At 42.7% G+C, this 19,630-nt stretch overlaps 2 protein-coding genes across 3 annotated transcripts in view; both read left to right on the top strand.

Annotated features, from left to right (window-relative positions):
• The window catches only part of LOC308334997 (large ribosomal subunit protein eL15-like), a 41,918-nt gene extending 28,204 nt beyond the window's left edge, over positions 1-13,714 (top strand). The window contains exons 1-9 of one of the 2 annotated variants that reach the window (XR_013965952.1): positions 11-625; positions 2,070-2,181; positions 7,874-7,949; positions 8,382-8,469; positions 10,355-10,523; positions 11,340-11,422; positions 11,803-11,961; positions 12,325-13,332; positions 13,579-13,714. Coding sequence is in view for 1 of the 2 variants with exons in the window: in XM_080791922.1 (XP_080648048.1) it covers positions 10,434-10,523; positions 11,340-11,422; positions 11,803-11,961; positions 12,325-12,664 (672 nt within the window). In the remaining variant the exon portion in view is untranslated. Of the gene's footprint in view, positions 626-2,069; positions 2,182-7,873; positions 7,950-8,381; positions 8,470-10,354; positions 10,524-11,339; positions 11,423-11,802; positions 11,962-12,324 lie in introns of those variants that run through there. The other variant, XM_080791922.1, reaches the window with a different exon arrangement.
• Positions 12,823-18,420, top strand: LOC308335871 (hydrocephalus-inducing protein-like; the record flags this gene model as incomplete). The annotated part of the gene is made up of 5 exons (XM_080793090.1): positions 12,823-12,905; positions 13,515-13,783; positions 14,120-14,352; positions 14,851-14,969; positions 17,227-18,420. 5 exons carry the CDS (start codon positions 12,823-12,825, stop codon positions 17,312-17,314), a joined length of 792 nt encoding a protein of 263 aa, XP_080649216.1. The 3' UTR covers positions 17,315-18,420.
• Between the last annotated feature and the right edge of the window lie 1,210 nt (positions 18,421-19,630).

Below are 19,630 nucleotides of genomic sequence, written 5' to 3'. Positions count from 1 at the left end.
ACACACACACATTTGAATTATTTTATTTGGTCCACACTTTAAAAGGAAAAATGCATACAAGGACATAAACATTATGGGTGCAGTTATGTTACAATCACAAGCCTATGACACATCATCACAATCATACTGCTAATATAAATGATGTTCCTCGGTTTCCTGTCAATCAAAATCATGCCTAACACTCAGTAAAAAAATACAAGAACCGCTGAGAGCGAGATTTTAGAAATGTTAGCCCCTCTAACATTCTCTGCACGTCTGTGTGTGTGTGTGTGTGTGTGTGTGCGTGTGTGTGCACACGCGCATTATGTATACAGCAAACATTTCCTTTCATTTTTTTAAGATTCGTTTTTGGCTTTTGTGCCTTTGTTGATAGTTACAAGCGACGAGCTGACGCGACAATAAGAGCCTATTATGTGCCTGGACTAGGCCAGCATTGACTGTTTCCTGGTGTATTGTGACTGTAATCTTGACAGGTTTCCTGAAGACCAAAGATGAGTCAGTGTGAGGAGAGAGAGGAGGAGGGAGCTGACAAACATCACATCCACAGAGGAGAGCCTCCATCTGTGTCTATGAAGAGTCATGAACCTCCTGACTTAAGTAATGAACCTGGACCTCCAGATACAACGTATGTGAATCCTCCTATACAATTCAAGGTTCAATGTTGTACTTTATTCTTCCATCTTGTGTACACTACATGTACATAAGAGTGAAACTTGGCTTCCTTCAGACAATGCAGCAGCATTATATACACCAGCGGTTCCCAAACTTTTTCACGACAAGGACCCCCAAAAAATATATGCCAGGGACCCCCCATAAGAGAAGATTTGTACGGCTCTAGCGGTGATTCTCAACCCGTTTAATTTCAAGGACCCCCAGTTTGACATGCATTAGTCTACATATCCCCATTTAATGGCATTTCTATCTCTGGGACCCCCAATTTATATTGTAAAATCAATGCTAATTTAACTCTGAGAGTGTACAAATGGAACCAAATGGACCCTAACGGGTCTCTGAGTTACAGTCCCATAAGGGTCCAGTTGGTTCATAACTATCATCTAGCTGGGTCCCCCCTGGAACTCCCTCAAGTACCCCTGGAGGTCCCCGGACCCCACTTTGGGAACCACTGATATACACAACACTATAATACAACTTTGTGATCTCATGCTAAGTTACATGAATGACAAAAACAAGACATAACATCTAATAATGTTGTATGAATCCTGTTCAAAGTTAATCTACAGATTGTAAGTTACTGTGTGTGCAGTTTGTGAATGGAGTGGTACAAATCAGTGTGGTGTTCAGTAGACAGGCTGGCTGCTTGTGTGCATGTATAGTATGTGAACAGTAATATGTACAGTATGTGATTGTGTACAGTATATGCAACAAGCCATGTTTAAACTATCCCCGGTTATTGTATTGTATATTTAGTAAATGGTAAATGGTAAATGGTGCATTTATATAGCGCCTTTATCCAAGGCGCTTTACATAGATTGTGCATTACATTCACCCATTCATACACCGATGGCAGCGGAAACCATGCAAGGCACCAACTAGCACATCGGGAGCAATTAGGGGTTCAGTGTCTTGCTCAAGGACACTTCGACAGTAACTCTGGGGGAGCCCGGGTTTGAACTGGCAACCTTGCGGTTCCCATCCAGGCACTCTACCCTTGAGCCACCGCCGCCGCACAGTATTGTACAGTGACAACTAAAGTCTCTGTAATGTTTATGTTGTACTATTGTCTATTACTATAAAACTAAAATAAAGGGATTTAAGATCAATCTATATGGCTCTGCCTCCTACTGACTATATTCCTACTATAGTCCTAATCTGGTGTACTTGTGCCCCCTCTTGGCCAGGCCCTGTAACTACAGTATTTTACATGCATAGTAAAACTACAACAAAACAATTTATATAATGTTTTTTGCAATTAGTTTTCTTTTTGCTGCAATGTTGTGAGAGGAAACTAAAAGATGTTACCCTTGTATAAATAAAATGAAATGTAACAATAATACAAATAAAAAAAAGAATTGACAATGTCATTAACACAAACAATGTTATGATTCCAGAAGTCTGTACCACAGAGCAGAGTCTCCAACACCCAGCTACATGTCTATGAAGAGACGCGTCTAAAGGACTTTCTCCTGACTTCAGTAATGAACCTGGACCTCCACACACACAGTATGTGAATCCTACTGTACAATATACACACTATGGCCCTCATTTATCAATCGAGTGTAAAATCTGCCACAGATTCGAGTGCAGGTTTCGTAGTACACCCACGTCGCCACGGCATTTATAAAGTGATCGCAAACAGCTGATCCTTCCTTAATTTCGTTCTGACGTTAATAAATGTGACGGCTGAAATCTATCTGGCACGCCCTATGAAATCAAGCCTCGCCCTCGTTTTTGCGACCTGAAAACGGCAATACGTTTCCTGAAACCATGGTTACATGGACTTGCTGCCCCAGCTCTCTCATACACACACAGACGCACGCACGCACACGCAACTTGCAACTTGTTGTATCTTAAATAAATAAACCTGCATGAATTAAATAAAGTTGTAGGTCTGTTTCTCCTCTCGCTTCGCTTCCCCCTTGCTGCCCGCCTCACCCCCCCCCGCACGCACGCTGACGCACATATCGCAATTTGCAAGCAACTGTCACTGTATGTTGTTAGTTGTACAGTTATATTAAATTATTAAAGTATTTTTAATTTAATATACAACAAGATCTATTAGTGAACGAAAACCTGAACCTGTGAACCATGAATTAAATAACAAATAGGCGCGCGCGCGCACACACACACACACACACGCTGCTGTTTTGCATAGGTGCTGCTCCTCGATCCTGATCCTGTCCTGTCTGCCTGTCTGTCTGTCCGTGACACCGTGATCAACTGACCATGCACGTTCGACAGTCTATTTAGATTGCCTCACAGTCGCTATAGTCGCTGCAGTGGATAGGCTGTCAACTCAACTCAACTGTCAATATATGAATGTGCAGCTAAAACCGTAGCCCATGTGGCTGGCACTGGAGGAGTGGTGGTGGTGGGCTGGCTGGGTAGCCTACATCTCCGATGCGGTTCCCACTTGCGCTGGCGGTACATTTGGCATTCGAGCGACGCGTCGGGTTTATTAAACGAGGAGGAGATTGCACATGTAACTCCAGAAAGACATCGGCCTACTGTAGATTAGGCTACAGTATATAGGCTACCCATGCATGTTGGGACTCTCCGCAGCTGCAGGCAGCACTGCACGTAGGCTATACTTTCCAACGTCATGGAAATATTCCAGCACAGACAGCCCAAATCCTCGCATGTATGCGCTCATGCAAAACACTGTTTAAATGGCTTAAATCAAGTGCGATTTTAATTGTAAAGTTGGAAAGCTCCTATAAATTTAATATGACACAAAGACACATCTTGTAGGTCCATTCCTTTTTTCTTTTTCTTTTTTTACATGTAGCCCATATACATACAGTTTTATATGAACATTTTAGGAGTGAATACATATGTTTCGATGCCTTTGGCAGCCTCTCAGCTGGTCAAACAATGCTGCTCCGCCGTTCTGCGGAGAAAAACATGCGTACGCCAGCTGAGGAGCAAACGTGGATTTTCAACGTTGTCACGTTCAATTTCAAGCTTTGGCGGAAATGGTAAATGTCAAAAATGTCGGTAATTTCGGCGTGCACCCATATTTTGGCGTACGCACGGTTGATAAATGAGGGCCTATAACCACTAACCAGGGCTGCACACAACTTTTTTGGTCTAGTAGCCTACTCAGAGGAGCACCTGGAGGAGTTACTGGTGCTCTTAAAATGCGGCGACCCGTCTCGCCGGATGGATAAAAGAGGGATGCATGAATAACTTATAGCAAAGCGATATTTATTGGATAAGTGGGGACTGGGGAGTCAATGGAGAGTATTGCAACTAAACTCTAGATTCATCCCATTATTTAAAAAAATCTAGAGTTGCAAATTGCAGCTATAGGTCCATGTGTATTCCAGCCCTATATCATGCATATTCTAATACAAACTTCTTAATACTTCCTAAGGATAATATGAACATCAAAGCAATATTTAGATTTATTTTTTTAAATTATTTAATAGCTCACAACGTGTTGCGGAGGCGACACGTTGTGAGCTTGCAGATCGGCTATTTGTTTAACATATGACACGTCGTACGGCGAAGCATACGTCAGGCTTCCCTGACTGAGGCAATGTACACAGTCAACACAGAGTCAGACAGTCAGACAGACACACATTGCTCCTCGGTGCAAAATAAACAGTGTACACTACCCGACTTTACGATAATAAGGGACAGTATGTCGGGGCACGCTGTTGTCATGTTGATAAGCTTCATATTGTGCAGCAGCAGTGCCAGTCCGTGAGAAACGGCATCGCACACTTGCTCCAGCATCTGGAAAACAAGCAGTGAGCAGCATGGAATCCTCCCTCGTTTGACTAAGGACACGCTGTGATTAGCCACAATGGCCAGTGCACTTGTGCAAGACGTGCTGTGATTAGCCAGTAGTAGCTACGGTACTTTGAGTGGCAGTCAGTGCGAAATGCTCTCTGTGTGGCCCCAGCTGTAAGCTGTTGGTGCAGAAGCGCTTCCCGGCGCATTATGAATTTTGACGGCGCATGCACACTGGCGCACCGCTTATGTGCAGCCCTGACTATAACACTATACAATATACACACTATGGTCCTCTCCTCATTCACAAAGGAGAAATACGCCACAGTGTAACTGATGCGTAAATAGATGCGTAATATGATATCGTATTTATCCGTCCGATCAAGCTGCGATTTGCTCCTGTGATATTCAGGGAACCTGCATGGTGTAATCACTTCAATTGCGGATCGCTGAGTGTATCCTTTCCGCATTTTTCCCAAGCGATTCGCCTGGTGTCGCCTGGTTAGTTGGAACATCCATGCCCATTCAACACAATATAAGGCAACAGGAAATATCGAAATACGTCATCATAGCCTGCACAGAGGATTCCAAACTTTAAATTTTATACAACAGCCGCGATGAGCAGTTCATTTTGACAGGAGGGTCTCTGCACGGACAGATCTTCAAGTAAACAGCGCAAGTTGTATATAATTATAAACTAAACTTGCCAACTTGGCACGCATTGCTTCACTCCTTGTTAAATGTCAGAACATTAATAAGTTAACTGATGTTACAGTTACTTTCACATAATGAGAAAGAAGTTAATTTGTCCTGTTCACCACACGACCAAATGCTATATTACAACTCGGCAATGATAAAAGCCCTTACTGATGACTGCACTGCAGGGTTATAAAAATATGAAAGAACAATTGCACACTCGCCTGCAGAAGTAAAATAGATATCAGAGCTGCATTGATTCATGCAGGGAATAGATTAATATCATCTCACTGTCATCTGTCTAAATGCCATGTGGAGAATGGATTTGTTCTGATCATGGACACGTAGGTAGGCATATAGCTATTTAAATGTTCAACCATATACGGCGGGTAGCCTATATCCTCTTTGTGCAGGTTCATTGCATGATGTCGTCATATTAAAATGATTTGCGGGACATTTGTCACCAAACATGATTGATCTCATGATGAGATCAATGTAGTAGCCTACAGCCTACACAGCTACAGTTGCCCATATTATAATTAATTAAGGTGATCTGGCTTAAAACTATAGACTGGCCGAATTGCACTGATGCCATAATGTGGACTTCTATTTTTTTATAGGGCTAATTAGCCCTAGTGATTGCTGTCTGTCTGTCAGACCGGCATGTCTGTGAACCCAGGGCTCGAAATTAACTTTTCTTGGTAGCACCAGTGCTCCCAAATTAAAAAGTTAGTAGCACTAGCAAAAAATTAGGAGCACCTACCCAAAAAGTAAGGAGCACAGACAATATATATAACGCAATACATTGTATTAATAAAAGAGTATAACGCAGTATACCAATTAACACTTGTAAACATCTCCATGTCAGTGCATTAGTCACGTGCATACCTAACTGTGGCATTAAGACATTGCATTTCTGAGCACTGAGCACTGCAGAGTTCATCACATGCCGGGTTAAGGTTTAACAATAAAATATGAAACTTATTTATTCAGACCATGGAGAAATGTATTCAGTCCACCATGAACATTTTCCCTTCCCTTTTTTGCTATACAGCTTGTCCCCACAGGTCTCAATATTTGCTATTGAGAATGAAAGAAATTAGATCAAATGTCCACCAAATATGATGATATATAATGATAGGAGCACCTCACTTCCCACTTAATTTTTATTGAAGGAAGAACAGACAGACAAAAACTCAACTAACAAGAAAAAAAAGACAAAAAGTAAAAGAAAAAAGGCTGCATTTTTCATATTACAATAAACATTCAATGAAATTCTATTGCAATATCGCTAGGCTGAGAGAAGAGATTCCACTTTTCCCATTTTTTATAGAATTTATCCTCTTGTAGTCTAAGTATGAATGTTAGTTTTTCCATAGAATGCAGTTCCTCAATAATGTCCATCCATTGATCTTTCGTTGGTGGGTCCTGTCCTAACCCTAACCCTATATATATATATATATATATATATATATATGCGTTACCTCAGTCTGAGCAAGTAGGCCATTTTATTTATATACCACCTTTCACACATTCAAACAAAGTACAGTACAGCTCATTTAAAGCCCAGACTATATCAGGCTATCTATCAAGCCTAGTTGATAGACTAGCAGCAATTTGCAACTCTAGATTTTTTTATAATGGGATGAATCTAGATGAAATAAAGTATGGATGCCACAACTGGACCAGGATGGAAAGACCAAGGGTTTGCGTTCTAAGCACAATGACGTGTTTTTAAAAATTGGTGTATGTACAGTATGTGCCATTTAACATTCCTTTTTCCAATTTCTTCGGCTTGTTGCCATATATGAATGGAATGAGATATGAGAGGACCACATTTTTGTTGGCAGTATTTACTCAATGTGCCACTGAACAGAACTTCATTCAATTTGTAGGGTGTGACTATACTGCGTTCCATCAGAAGCCATGGGATATTCTCTTCTTGGGAAAACCATTTCTCAAGTGAGCGGATGGCAAAGGAGATGTGATATAATTCTAAATTGGGCAATTCAAATCCACCTTGTTGTTTACTTTGGTAAATAATTGTATTTTTCAGCCTTGGTCGTTCCCCCTTCCAAATTAATTTTGTAACCAGGCCTTGTATCTGACTTTTGTTTTAATCTTGATGAGTATGGCGTACAGCTCATGAAAATCTAAAAATCCTATTTCAAAATATTAGAATATTTACGAGACCACTAAAAAAGTATATTTATGTATGCAGTCAATACTTGATCTGGGCTACTTTTGAACAAACCATTTCATCAATGGGGCGTGGCATGGAGGTGACCAGCCTGTGGCACTGTTGAGGTGTTATGGAAGCCCAGGTTTGCTTTGATAACAGCCGTAAGTTAATTTGTATTGTTCAGTCTCATGTCTCACACCTTCCTCTTGACAATACAACCTAGAATCTTTGTGGGGTTCTGGTCAGGCCAGTTGGCTGGTCAGTTAAGCACAGTAATACCATGGTCAGTACACCAGTTACTAGTAGTTTTCAATATAAAAATATATTTCAATCCAAATACAGCAAAAATAGCAGATCTACAAGCTCAAAACGTGTCGCAGTGTGACATGTTTTGAGCTTGTAGATCTGCTATCTTGGCTACTACAACAGTATATGCAGTGTGGCCCTCTGGAGTGAGTGTGGCCCTGTCCATATCCAAAGTTGCCCACCCCTGATTTAGAAGACATGTTGTAGAATCTGCTCTCTGCTCTCAATGAGGTTAATGTGTCTCATCATCACGTCTGTTTGCTGCTCTTCCAGATATCGCCGTGCAGTTCCTCCATAAATCTGCCCCCATATGCAAGCTACAGAAGAAGTATGCAGCGCATGTCGCCAGGTTAGTGGATGTATAGATCTACACGTTGTGTTCTATTCATTCACACACAGACACACAGACATCAAAGGGGGCTTCAGCCCCTGCCCTTTTACCCGTCTGTAAAACAACTGCCCTCTCCAGACCACGAATGCAGCGTTTGCTACATGGTGGACCCTATTTTGCACACTGACGCCGAATATTTTGTCCTACAGTATATAAAGTTTTTTGTTCGGACGGGGGTCGATCTTTTATCCGTTTTCTGCGGCTGTCTAGTAGTGGGGTGTTGGCGACAGGCTGACAGCTAGTGATAGCCTACTTACTACTTTCGGATCGGCAAAACGCATCAGTGTGCAACCACCTTAAAGGTAGATACAAATAGGTAATTTCATTAATGTGTGTGTGTGTGCGTGTGTGTGTGTGCGTGTGCGTGTGCGTGTGCATATTGTGCCTCAGGTGTCAGATATGGAGAACATTCTTGGGATCGTGCACACTGAGAACATGCAGATCATTGCTGTAGCTCTGGACATCGCCTTTCCTAAAGGTAGTTATGGTCACAACTTACCAATTATTAATACTAATAAACTTTATTTATGAAGCACTGTTCAAAACAGAGTTACAAAATGCTTTACAATGGAACGTAAAAATGCAGTACACCAGCTTAGAGGCACAAAACAACAACAATAAATCGTGACTGCAGTACACAGAAGCAATAAAATAAAACAACACCACATAGCAAAAACAATAAAATAAATCTAGGGGAAAGCCTTTGTGAACAGAACAACAGATGGGTTTTTAACAGTGATTTAAAAAGAGCCTCAGGTTCTGGGGTAGGGCGTTCCACAGATATGGTGGCTGCGAAGGCCGGTCACCCATGGTGACGAGTTTGTTTTTTATGGGAGTCAGGAGACCCCTACCCAACGATCTGAGGGTACACGCTGGGTTGTATGGCTTTAGCATGGCCGAGATGTAGGTAGTTGTCAAAGTTGTCAATAAAATCTTAAAATCAATTCTATTGGAGTGATGTGTCCCACGCCTCCTCGTGTTTGTCAGCAGTCTCGCTGCATAATTTTGTACTATTTGTAGGCGAGCAATGGCTTTTTTGTTGACCCCCGAGAACATTAAAGATCATACTTAAACACTTGCTATGCTCTGGTCACGCTGTACACACATAATATTATTTGGGCTTAAAATTTGTCCTTTAGGGTGCAGTCACATCGATCTTTAATTCTGCCTTTATACCGGATTCTGACACTACTTTTCAATGGGGACAAGATTCAAGATTCAATATTTTATTGCCATGTCAACAGAGTTGATTGGAATTTGTTTCAGTGCACTAAAACAGACATACAAAAAGACACATATTCAGACAGTAGAACAAGATACAAAAGTACAAACATCATATGAGGGGGACCAATAAATAAGTAGAATGCAAAATGTTACAATTCATGTTGAATAAATAAATTCATCGCAGTTTGTCGTATTACAAAGCAGCTTCACGCTGTAAAGTGCGAGCGAAAAGAGGGTCAGCATTCAGGAGGTGCACAGCCTCGGGATAAGTGCTATTTTTAAAGCGCGAGTTATTGCACTTTAGAGACTGCAGCGGTCTCTTACCTGAGGGCAGGGGGTGCGAAAAGAGAGCAGGCAGGGTGGGAGGGGTCGGCAATCACCTTCTGCATCCTGCAGAAGGTGAGAATCTATACTAACTGCTGTTTCACTGGGATGGACATCGCTGGGCATGTCGAATCTACAATAGAATTGGTTCAATCTATCAGGGAGCTCGGCGGCTGCCTTTATACGCTGTGATGATTTGCATCCCTTGCCAAACGCCCTTGGTGTCGTTGGCACGTAGTTTGTCTTGCAGACTTATATGCACGGTCATGTCATTATATTTGGCTTCAGCTTTTTTCACAGCATGCTCAAAAGTCATACCTGGCTAATTTAAAAGCCTCTTTGTTGCCACTCTTAAAGGCTTCATTTTTCTTTGAGCAGAGGGTTTTAACCTCTTTACCGCTCCGTTCCCATTGAAAAGCATTGCCAGAATCTGCCGCAAAGGCAGACTTAAGAAGCTGACGTTGGGCATTATGCCAGTGGTCAGAAAGACAAGTGAGTTGGAACAGTCAATAACATGATGCACCTGTATCCACAAAGTGAATAAGCTTAAATTAAACATTCATTCAATTAATGAAAAAAAGTTTATTTTTATTTTCTTATCCATGAAAATACTTTTTGTGAATGTTTTTTTGAAAATGTTTTGAAATTATAATAATACAAAACTAAATTAAGGGATCCATGAAAAATGTGACCCTGCACGACCCACAGATTGGTCTGGTCCAGGGGCGAATGCTTGACACACACACACACACACTGCACCGCTCAGTTCGATTTGATTTGTCTGATTTTTGACTGGATATTTTGTTCTGCACCAGATTCACTTTAGAGCGAACAGACCCGTCTCAGCCAAACTGGGCCTCCATCTTCACCGTTACGCCCCTTCACGGCACCCTGATGTCCACAGAGAGGTCCACGGCAGTGCAGGTTCTCTTCAAGCACCACAAGGAGGTCTCGCTCAAAGATCAGCCTGTTCTGCGGTGCCAGGTTTGAATTTATTATGTTGCTGATGGTCAATGTTTTAACCCATTTTGGACTGAGGTCGATAAAAAAGGCTTCTAAATCCTAACATTTTTCTGAAAAACCCATGTTTCTATTTCAGTGGTGCTCAACCTTTTTCATGTGAAGGACCCCCAGAATTATCTCTATTGGACCACGGACCCCCATGTAGTTCCAGGGACCCCCCAGAAGCCAATATTTTAGTACAAATCTCTGAAATATATATTCAAAGACTTGCGCCACATTTTCACGACTTTTCAAAAATAGCAGACCTACAAGCTCGGAGCGCACCACTTGGTGCTCGGTGAGCTTGTAGATCTGCTATTTTTCAATACCTAAAGTAGAACAGAATCCTTAAAACACCAAAATCAGGGAGAGAAAAGGGCATACACGGTCACCACGCATCGTCACATTCTGAATCTATATCCATTACCAGTCCAAAACATTTGAATACGCCAGTGTATGAGACGTTATCTGCCAGCTACGTATTCGTCCCCCCGCCCCTTTACCAGTCAAAGTAGGATTTTCAATGCCTCGTATCTCTGAAACTACGACGTGAGCTAACGTTAATAATAGCTGATCATTACAATGGTAGTCTCCAGGCCGGGAAACCGAAAATTAAGATGACCAAATAGAGGCAAAAACCCCTGGCAGGGTTTACCTACACTCTGCTGCCACTCTCGTGGCACAGAAAAAATAAAGGAAGAAATAAAAGTTGGTGGTTCCATCAAGTGCCGTTTATTTGTGTTGAATCCCATGCCTGTACTACTGTATGAGCTTGTGTTCAAACGTTCTCTTCTGCAGGTGATTGAGCCAAGCATCGGGGAGAAAGGAGAGACCATAGCCATCATTCCAGTCAAGGTTTCCATCCAGTCAGTCTTCTCCAGGTCAGCGCACGTTGTTTTGGGGATCAATATGGCATCACTGACACCAGTTTTTGTAGTATTAGTAGCCTATGTAGAATTTGTAATGTGTCCCTCATTCAAATGAGAACATTTTGTATATATAAAATAATTGTCATTCAAATGTTTGATTTGAATCGATGTGAACATCCTCTGTCTTTTTGTCTCGATCAATCAACGCAAAGATTTAGGCTTTGTCCACACGTACTGTATACAGGCGGGTATTTTTATAAACAGATCTTTTCCGTTTTTGTTTTTGCAAAAAAAAGGTCTCATCACCTATGATTTATCATCTCATGAGTCATAACCTACAGTACTAATCTAATATGGCCAAAAATGCTCGACTATATCTGCCTCTCCTATAGGTACAAGATCACACCTACGAGTGGCCTCAGCTTTGGTCCAGTGGTCTACGGCTGCAGGAGGACACAGACGTTCACTGTTGAGAACACAGGAGACTTTGAAAGCTGCTTCAGCATCTGCCGCTTGATCAAACACACGCCTGCACCACCTGGGAGGCCGGGGTAGGACACCTTTAAACACAACACCAGTGGTGGAATGTAAACTAAGTACTCTACTTAAGAAAAACACCTTGAGATGTACCGTACCATCTCGTTTTCGAGGTGGTCCAAAAAGAACGATAATGTTGCTTGAATAATACGATGTACTGGCTTGGATATATTCATATATAAACCCATTTACAATCACACAAGTAGTCAAATTTTGTGTAGGTGGGTGCCATTTCGCTATCAAACTCAATTCCATCCCCAAACATGGGGATGCAAATTAGTAAGGTATTTATTTACAAATGAATAGTGTCAAAACAACAATATGTCTTACTTACTTATCACTAACTATAACACCACCTTGCTCCTTGTCTGTCTCAGAGCTTCAGGTCCAGTAAAGCGCGGGCCTCGTGAGAGCCATTCAGCCAAACAGCTTCCTGCTGGGAGGCGCATGTGGGGGCATATGGGGGGCGTTCCCTGTCCCCTTTCCACTAGGGATGGGCCCATGACCTCACTACCCTTCCGCTCTGCGGAGCATTGGCACGTAACAGAAACACCTACACGTCAAACTACAGCTCTACGGAGCATCAGGATACAGGAACTGCAGCTCTGCGGAGCGTTATATCCGGACCCACTCAACCGCTCGGCGGAGCGTTGGCACACAACAGGAACACCTGGGAGCTCACTCTCCGGGGGAGACGTGACGCATCTTCCCAACTGACCGACCAACCAACGAGGGGAACAAACCCGCCTCCTCCTCCTCCTCCTGACTGCGGGCCCCAACCCCTCGCCTCGTCGTGAGTCGGTCCATATGTTGTTGTTTGATCAGCCTAGTAGGTTCATGTTGTCATGCATGAACCAGAAAAGCGGAACTACACTATGGATGGGCCCATTCCCTGTCCCCCCTGTCCCAACCCCAAACCCCTCACCTCATCACGAGTCGTTCACCAGTCTCCCTCCGGGTCACTCTCCGGGGAAATAGGGTCACTCACTCACTCACTCACCCACACTGGGACGACTGTGGGCGCGGCTTAGCTGAATGGCGAGCAATGAGTCTTTTCAGTGTGGACGCCCGGAAGGGTGTAGAGGCGTGCACGTCTTTGTTTGCGCAGACACTTCCCCCCGGTCTCTTCTCCGGACCCCCCCGGCGGGACCCCTGTACAAAAACCCTAACCCTGCCTGACCCACCCCTTCGAACGCATGCAAAAGCTTGCACGTATGCACGTGCGTACACCGGAGCACATGCGCACGTGCATGCATCTTCCCAACTGACCGACCAACCAACGAGGGGAACAAACCCGCCTCCTCCTCCTCCTCCTGGCTGCGGGCGTGTGACTGTGCGCACGCTCGGAGGGGGCCACTCAGAAGGACACGGGTGTCACGACGCAAGTGAGAGGCACGTTTTTTAGACCCACCAGAAAAATTTGTTTATGCGAACGCATAATTTACTGCATAATCAGACAAATGGCACAGATTATGCAGGAATAAAACCGGTAAGACTGGTTTTAGTGCTATTTGGCTCAACTGAGTGCGTTTGCGTTGCGTTTTGACGGCGTCAAAGCATGAACCAGGTGTGACGCCGTCCAGACGCTGTCCAAACTCCCCCTGCCCTCATCCATCCCCCCCCTCCCCCAGGTTCGCCTCACTGTGGGCGTGTTCACGGTGTGGCCCTGTGCGGGGACCCTGCCTCCCGGGGCTCACCAGGTGGTGACCGTGGACTGTGGGGCGGAGCAGGTGGGCGACTGGAGCGAGTGTCTGTCCGTGGACATCAGTGACCGGGACCCAAAGGACCAGCCGGGGGGCATCCCTTACAGACTGGTGGCTGAAGTCTGCGTGCCAGGTGTGTGTGTGTGTGTGTGTGTGTGTGTGTGTGTGTGTGTGTGTGTGTGTGTGTAGTGCTATACTGCTGTGTCAAGTTATTCTCACGTATTCAACACGTGGGCTGCGAGTGGGCCCCCAAATAATTGGCAAACACTAAGATTTTATTGTTTATTAGGATCCCCATTAGCTTTTGCCTTGACAAAAGCTAGTCTTCCTGGGGTCCGACACAGACAAACATTTAACATTTAACAAAGGCAATACTTACAATTGTTTACAGATAGTATAACATTAATATATATGTTTAAAACATTCTTTATTTAAAATTAAAAAATTATCTCTCTCTCTGCTTCTCCAGGGATCGGGGGAGACCTGGGCTCTATCTTTGAGGAACACCGTCTGTGTCGTAGTAGCAGCCTGCTGACCTCGGAGGAGTTCCGCAGCGCCGAAGGTATCTACGCCCTGGACGACAACCGCTTCATCTTCAACAATGTTCTGGTGGGTCGCTCGGCCCAGGCCCGCTTCAAGCTCACCAACAGTGGCAAGGTGCCCTGCCTGCTCAGCCTCGCCATCAAGCCGCTCAATACAAAGGTAGGGCGTAAGCCATTGAGACCTGAGACCAGATTCTACAAAATGTCTTCTAAGTTTGTGTCAGGGACCCCCAGAAGCAAAGATTTGAGTTAAAAACGTTTGCTGTGAAAGACTTGCGCCACATTTTCATGATTTTTCAAAAACAATAGCAGATCTACGAGCTTGTAGATCTGCTATTTTTCGTTAGCTTAAGTTTAAAAAAATAATGGTTAAAAGTGGTTAAAAGCTAAGGTGACAGAGATGCATTCCAGGTCTTCATAGATGGTTGCACACCGTGTCTCGCACTGAAAAAATAAAATCTACAAGCTGGACCTTGTAGAACAGCTATTTTCTGTGTGAGACACCAGTACAAATCATCCATTAGACAGAGAGCTTTATGAGATATTATCCAATGCAGTCACATTGTTTGGCTTCGGGGCTGTTATCCTACTGGTGGGTATATTAAGTGGATTTCTTTAGGGGTAGCAGCTTCTTAAAGTTGTCCGTTCTTCTCTACAGTCGTCCCGCAGTCTGGAAGTGTTTGATCTGTCTCCGGCACGCCTTTGCAGTGGTCACCTTCACACCCCAGACCATGCAGCTCCACCACGCTGTGTTCGAGGCCTCACCTGTCGAATGAGGTGACCCTAGGATTATGAAACTCCTGTGAGACACCTATGGTAACATCATTCTACAGGCCACAGGTTTCTGCGTCAACGCGTGGCGTTAGACGTACTTCTAGTACTATTCAACGGGTTTGTGGCATTGTGTGACATGCGTGCGTGTGTGCGTGCGTGTCACTTTCAGGTTACCACACGTTTAATTATTTCAGTAGTGCTATGTTAGTGTTGTCTCTCTCTCTCTGTTGAGTTAAGTCCGTTGGCGGAGGGTGTGTAGAGCCCAGGATCACATTAGATGATTGACACAGGGGTGAAAAATGGATTCATCCATTATAAAAAAAATATCTAGAGTTGCAAAACTGCGGCTAATTTTTTATGGAAATTGGAAGCCATCGACATGAAGATGCAAAGTTACAAAACATTGAGCTGGTTTACAAATATACAGAGCTTTATATCTGCCTGTGTGAACGCAGCATAACACGATGGAACAGCAGCCTGTGATGTAGGAGAATGGTGTAAAACTGTTGCACACGTTTCGACATAATATAGTTCTTATATTCTACATTATATAAACCTGTATTGTGTCAAAACGTTGGGGAAATAAAAGGTAGTGGTTTCATTGTGGCTACGAGCTGACCTTCAGTCAAATCGCTGCTGCTGGTCACTAAACTAATCTTCAAATTTCTATTTCTATAGCGGATCTACAAGCTCAGTGTGTCACATTTTGACAGTGTGAGCTTGTAGATTTTCAGCTTTTGCTACTTTTGCAGATGAGATTAGATTTGTAGATTTAGTTTTTGTGGAAGTGCTTTAATAATGTGTTATGAATATTGAACCGATGAAAAGTATTCCATTTCCCGTTGGCTTCATTTTCCCATAGCTTTATTTGAATGGCTCTGAAGCTGGAGTGCAGGGGACTGTTGCTGTGGGGACTGGTTGTGCACAGAGCCCATGGGACTGTTTGTGTGGGGCTGGTTGTGCACAGAGCCCATGGGACTGTTTGTGTGGGGCTGGTTGTGCACAGAGCCCATGGGACTGTCTGTGTGGGGCTGGTTGTGCACAGAGCCCATGGGACTGTCTGTGTGGGGACTGGTTGTGCACAGAGCCCATGGGACTGTCTGTGTGGGGCTGGTTGTGCACAGAGCCCATGGGACTGTCTGTGTGGGGCTGGTTGTGCACAGAGCCCATGGGACTGTCTGTGTGGGGCTGGTTGTGCACAGAGCCCATGGGACTGTTGCTGTGGGGACTGGTTGTGCACAGAGCCCATGGGACTGTCTGTGTGGGGCTGGTTGTGCACAGAGCCCATGGGACTGTCTGTGTGGGGCTGGTTGTGCACAGAGCCCGTGGTGGGCAAGAGTAACTGACATTCTGTGTTATTCCTGTGGTTCTATAGGAGCGTGCTGGTTGTAGAAGGTTCATGTCAAGGTGTTTGACAGTATTTTTCCTGTCTTCCTATAGAAGTGTAACTGACAGTATTTTTCCTGTCTTCCTATAGAAGTGTAACTGACAGTATTTTTCCTGTCTTCCTATAGAAGTGTAACTGACAGTATTATTCCTGTCTTCCTATAGAAGTGTAATTGACATTGTGTATTTCTTCGTATCGGGGCGTGCTGGTTGCATGGCTGCACTGTATTTGCTAAACATTACTACATAAAAAATGTGACTCCTGGAGTCATAACTACTACATTAATACATACAAGAATAACTAAATGAATTGGACAGCCAACCAGTGCTGCACCATTCTGGCTCACATTTAGAAATTAATCTAGATCTCAATCAGATTAATTGTGCAGCACTAGCTGGTTGTAGAGGGCTGCTGATGAGGTGTTTTTGTAATCCGATCTTCCTTAGGCATTGATAAAAGGATAGGCTTTGAAAGATTTTATCCATCCTTGCATGGATTACAGTTCTCATTCGCCACGACTGATTTCACTCATTTGGATTCCAGAGAAAACCAGCAGGTCTTCTGTGACTCCATGCTGCTGCGCAGCGAGAACGGCAGATCTAGCTTGTAGATCAGCTATATTTTCGGTCATTAGTTATTTTAAGATGAAAGAGTATTTGACGTGATCAAAACTAGCAATAGAATAGAAACATCTCTCAGAAACACGAATGGTCTCACACAAAATGTCATGAGTTCTTCAGCTGGTCGGCCTAAAACCTCATTACGTTATCGGTCTTGAGATTTTATTTTTTATTTAGGTATGACTGACACTGTGTTTTTTCCTGTCCTCTCATTGGTCGTAACTCACACTGTACTTTTCCTCTCCTCCAACAGGAGCGTGCCGGGCGTCACTGCGGCGGCCTGCGCGTGCTCAACTCCTATTGGGTGGGAGAAGACTCCACCTACAAGTTCTTTGAGGTGATCCTGATCGACACGTTCCACAAGGCCATCCGTCGCAACCCCGACACCCAGTGGATCACCAAGGCGGTGCACAAGCACCGCGAGATGCGCGGCCTGACGTCCGCGGGCAAGAAGAGCCGCGGCCTGGGCAAGGGTCACCGCTTCCACATGACCATCGGAGGCTCCCGCCGCGCGCTGTTGGTTTAATTTTAGTTTGAGTACATTTTGGTTGTTGTAACGCGGTGTTTGTTAAAAGGTTAAAGCTCTTTGTTGTGATATCAATCACTCCTATAGAGTTAGCTGTTCAGTAAAGGTGTTGAATGGGTTTTATTCTGATAGTAATCCCTGCTATAAAAGTGGTAAATGGGTTTCATTTTTATTCTGATCGTAATCATTTCTAATCGTTATATTAGTTTAGATGTCCAGAGACTCCAGACCTGTACATATTATTTTCTGTTCACTGAAGAGCAGCAACTGCCAATTAATTAGATTATAGATTCAAGCTTGCTTTGTCATTCTTTCCAACTGCAGCAGCAGGAAAAAAACTATTGTTTCTCCTAGTTAAAAGACAACACAGGCTCATACAAGAATAAATATATCCAGACAATACTCTGAATATTAAATGTTTAGTTTATACAGTAGAATGGATCTACGAAGACCTTTATAATGGTTTCAGTTCACAATCCTTACACTGCTGATGGCAGTGAAGGCCTTTCCTCTACACTTTATCTTCTGTGGTTTGGTTTCCCATTCAATTCAAACTACCAGTTTGATTATATTGTACATCAAATGGAAAATAATTTAAAGTTAAACTAGCGTATTAAGATGTGACCAGAAGGAAATGAAAGAAAATGTATTCCTGCTCATTGGACATCCAATAATTATAAATTCAAGAAATCCAATTTCCAATTAATGTAAAACCTTTGTCTCTTTGAGCTGACATGACAATATGTATAAATCTACCACTATAAACATAGTGGTAGATTGACAGCCTGTATGAACAATATGAGCATGTAAACATAGTTGACTGACAGCCTGTATGAACATACTATCTGGAAGACATTCATTATGTTAATGTTTTGTTCATGAAGACAACTTGTTTTTTGCCATTTCTATAGATTATAGGACAATGGAATTAAAAAGTAAGTCCAGGTACACCAAACTGACCATCAGTACCACCTGACTGGTATATATATATAACATATATCTGTATAATACTTTATATAATGTCGTGTATACTTTAAGAATCATTCCAGGTACACCAAGCTGACCTTTAACAGTCAATATGATGTATTTTATGAATTATCAGAAATGTCAGATTCAGATACCTTTATTAGCCATTTGTGTATACACACATAGGAATTTGTTTTAACATAACATGAGTGCATTCGATTCTTTTCAGTCCCATTCTTTTCCCATACTGGCAGCAAGAACCAACTGCATGCATCTACATTTCATCATTTTATTGATGGTGCAGGTACTGTATATACTGTACAGTGTACAGTATAATTAGAAAATAAACTCCCAGTATTACATTTTGTAATATTAAACATTTACCCTATATTTAATTTGAATAACTATCAATGGAGCATTTCTCCAGTCAATAAATAATACAATATTACAACTTTGAATATGTGCCATATTCGTCATCACAAGGCGTCAATATGGTCACATAAAATATATTTGAACACATTATTTTGACATTCATAATAGTATTTAATTTAGGGTAGTTTGAATAAACATAAATCATATTTTTAGGGTAGTTTTATAAACATCGTTCCATTCTACCAGCAGCTTCATCCAGCCTGTCATGAATCATGATGGCCACTAGGTGTCAGTATAACCCCATGGTACCAGGGCCGTCCTCCACTAATCCAAACAGATCTGTGGTATTGCGTTTACATAATATTGATTTCTCATTGGTCGATGCTTATTGGCTTATACTACACTATATTATCAGAGTGACTTACAGTAAGAAAGGTAAACAACAAACACATTGATTGATTGAAAACTTTATTAACAGTTTGTAGAATATTAAAGTACAGTTCAATACAAATGTCTGAGGATTAAAATTAATAAGAAAAAAGCACTATTAAAGGCTTGTTTCCATTGGGGTCCTCCATTTTCATTTAATTCACCAGGAGATTTAATTACATGCAAATATACAGTAAAATAATCATAGGCTATAAACGGTTAGAATAGACGGTTATTAAACATATGTAGGCTACAGTCTTAAGAGTATAATATTAATATATATAATATACATAATTCATATATACTCTAAGGCTACAGTAGGTCGCAGTTAAATGGAATCGTGCATTTCCTGTCTGTCAGTGTG

This window comes from Protomyctophum bolini, assembly GCF_963924005.1.
Source record: "Protomyctophum bolini genome assembly, chromosome: 20".
NCBI lineage: Eukaryota > Metazoa > Chordata > Actinopteri > Myctophiformes > Myctophidae > Protomyctophum > Protomyctophum bolini.
The sequence above is the reverse complement of the archived record's forward strand: the minus strand, read 5'-3'. Positions and strand labels throughout refer to the sequence as shown.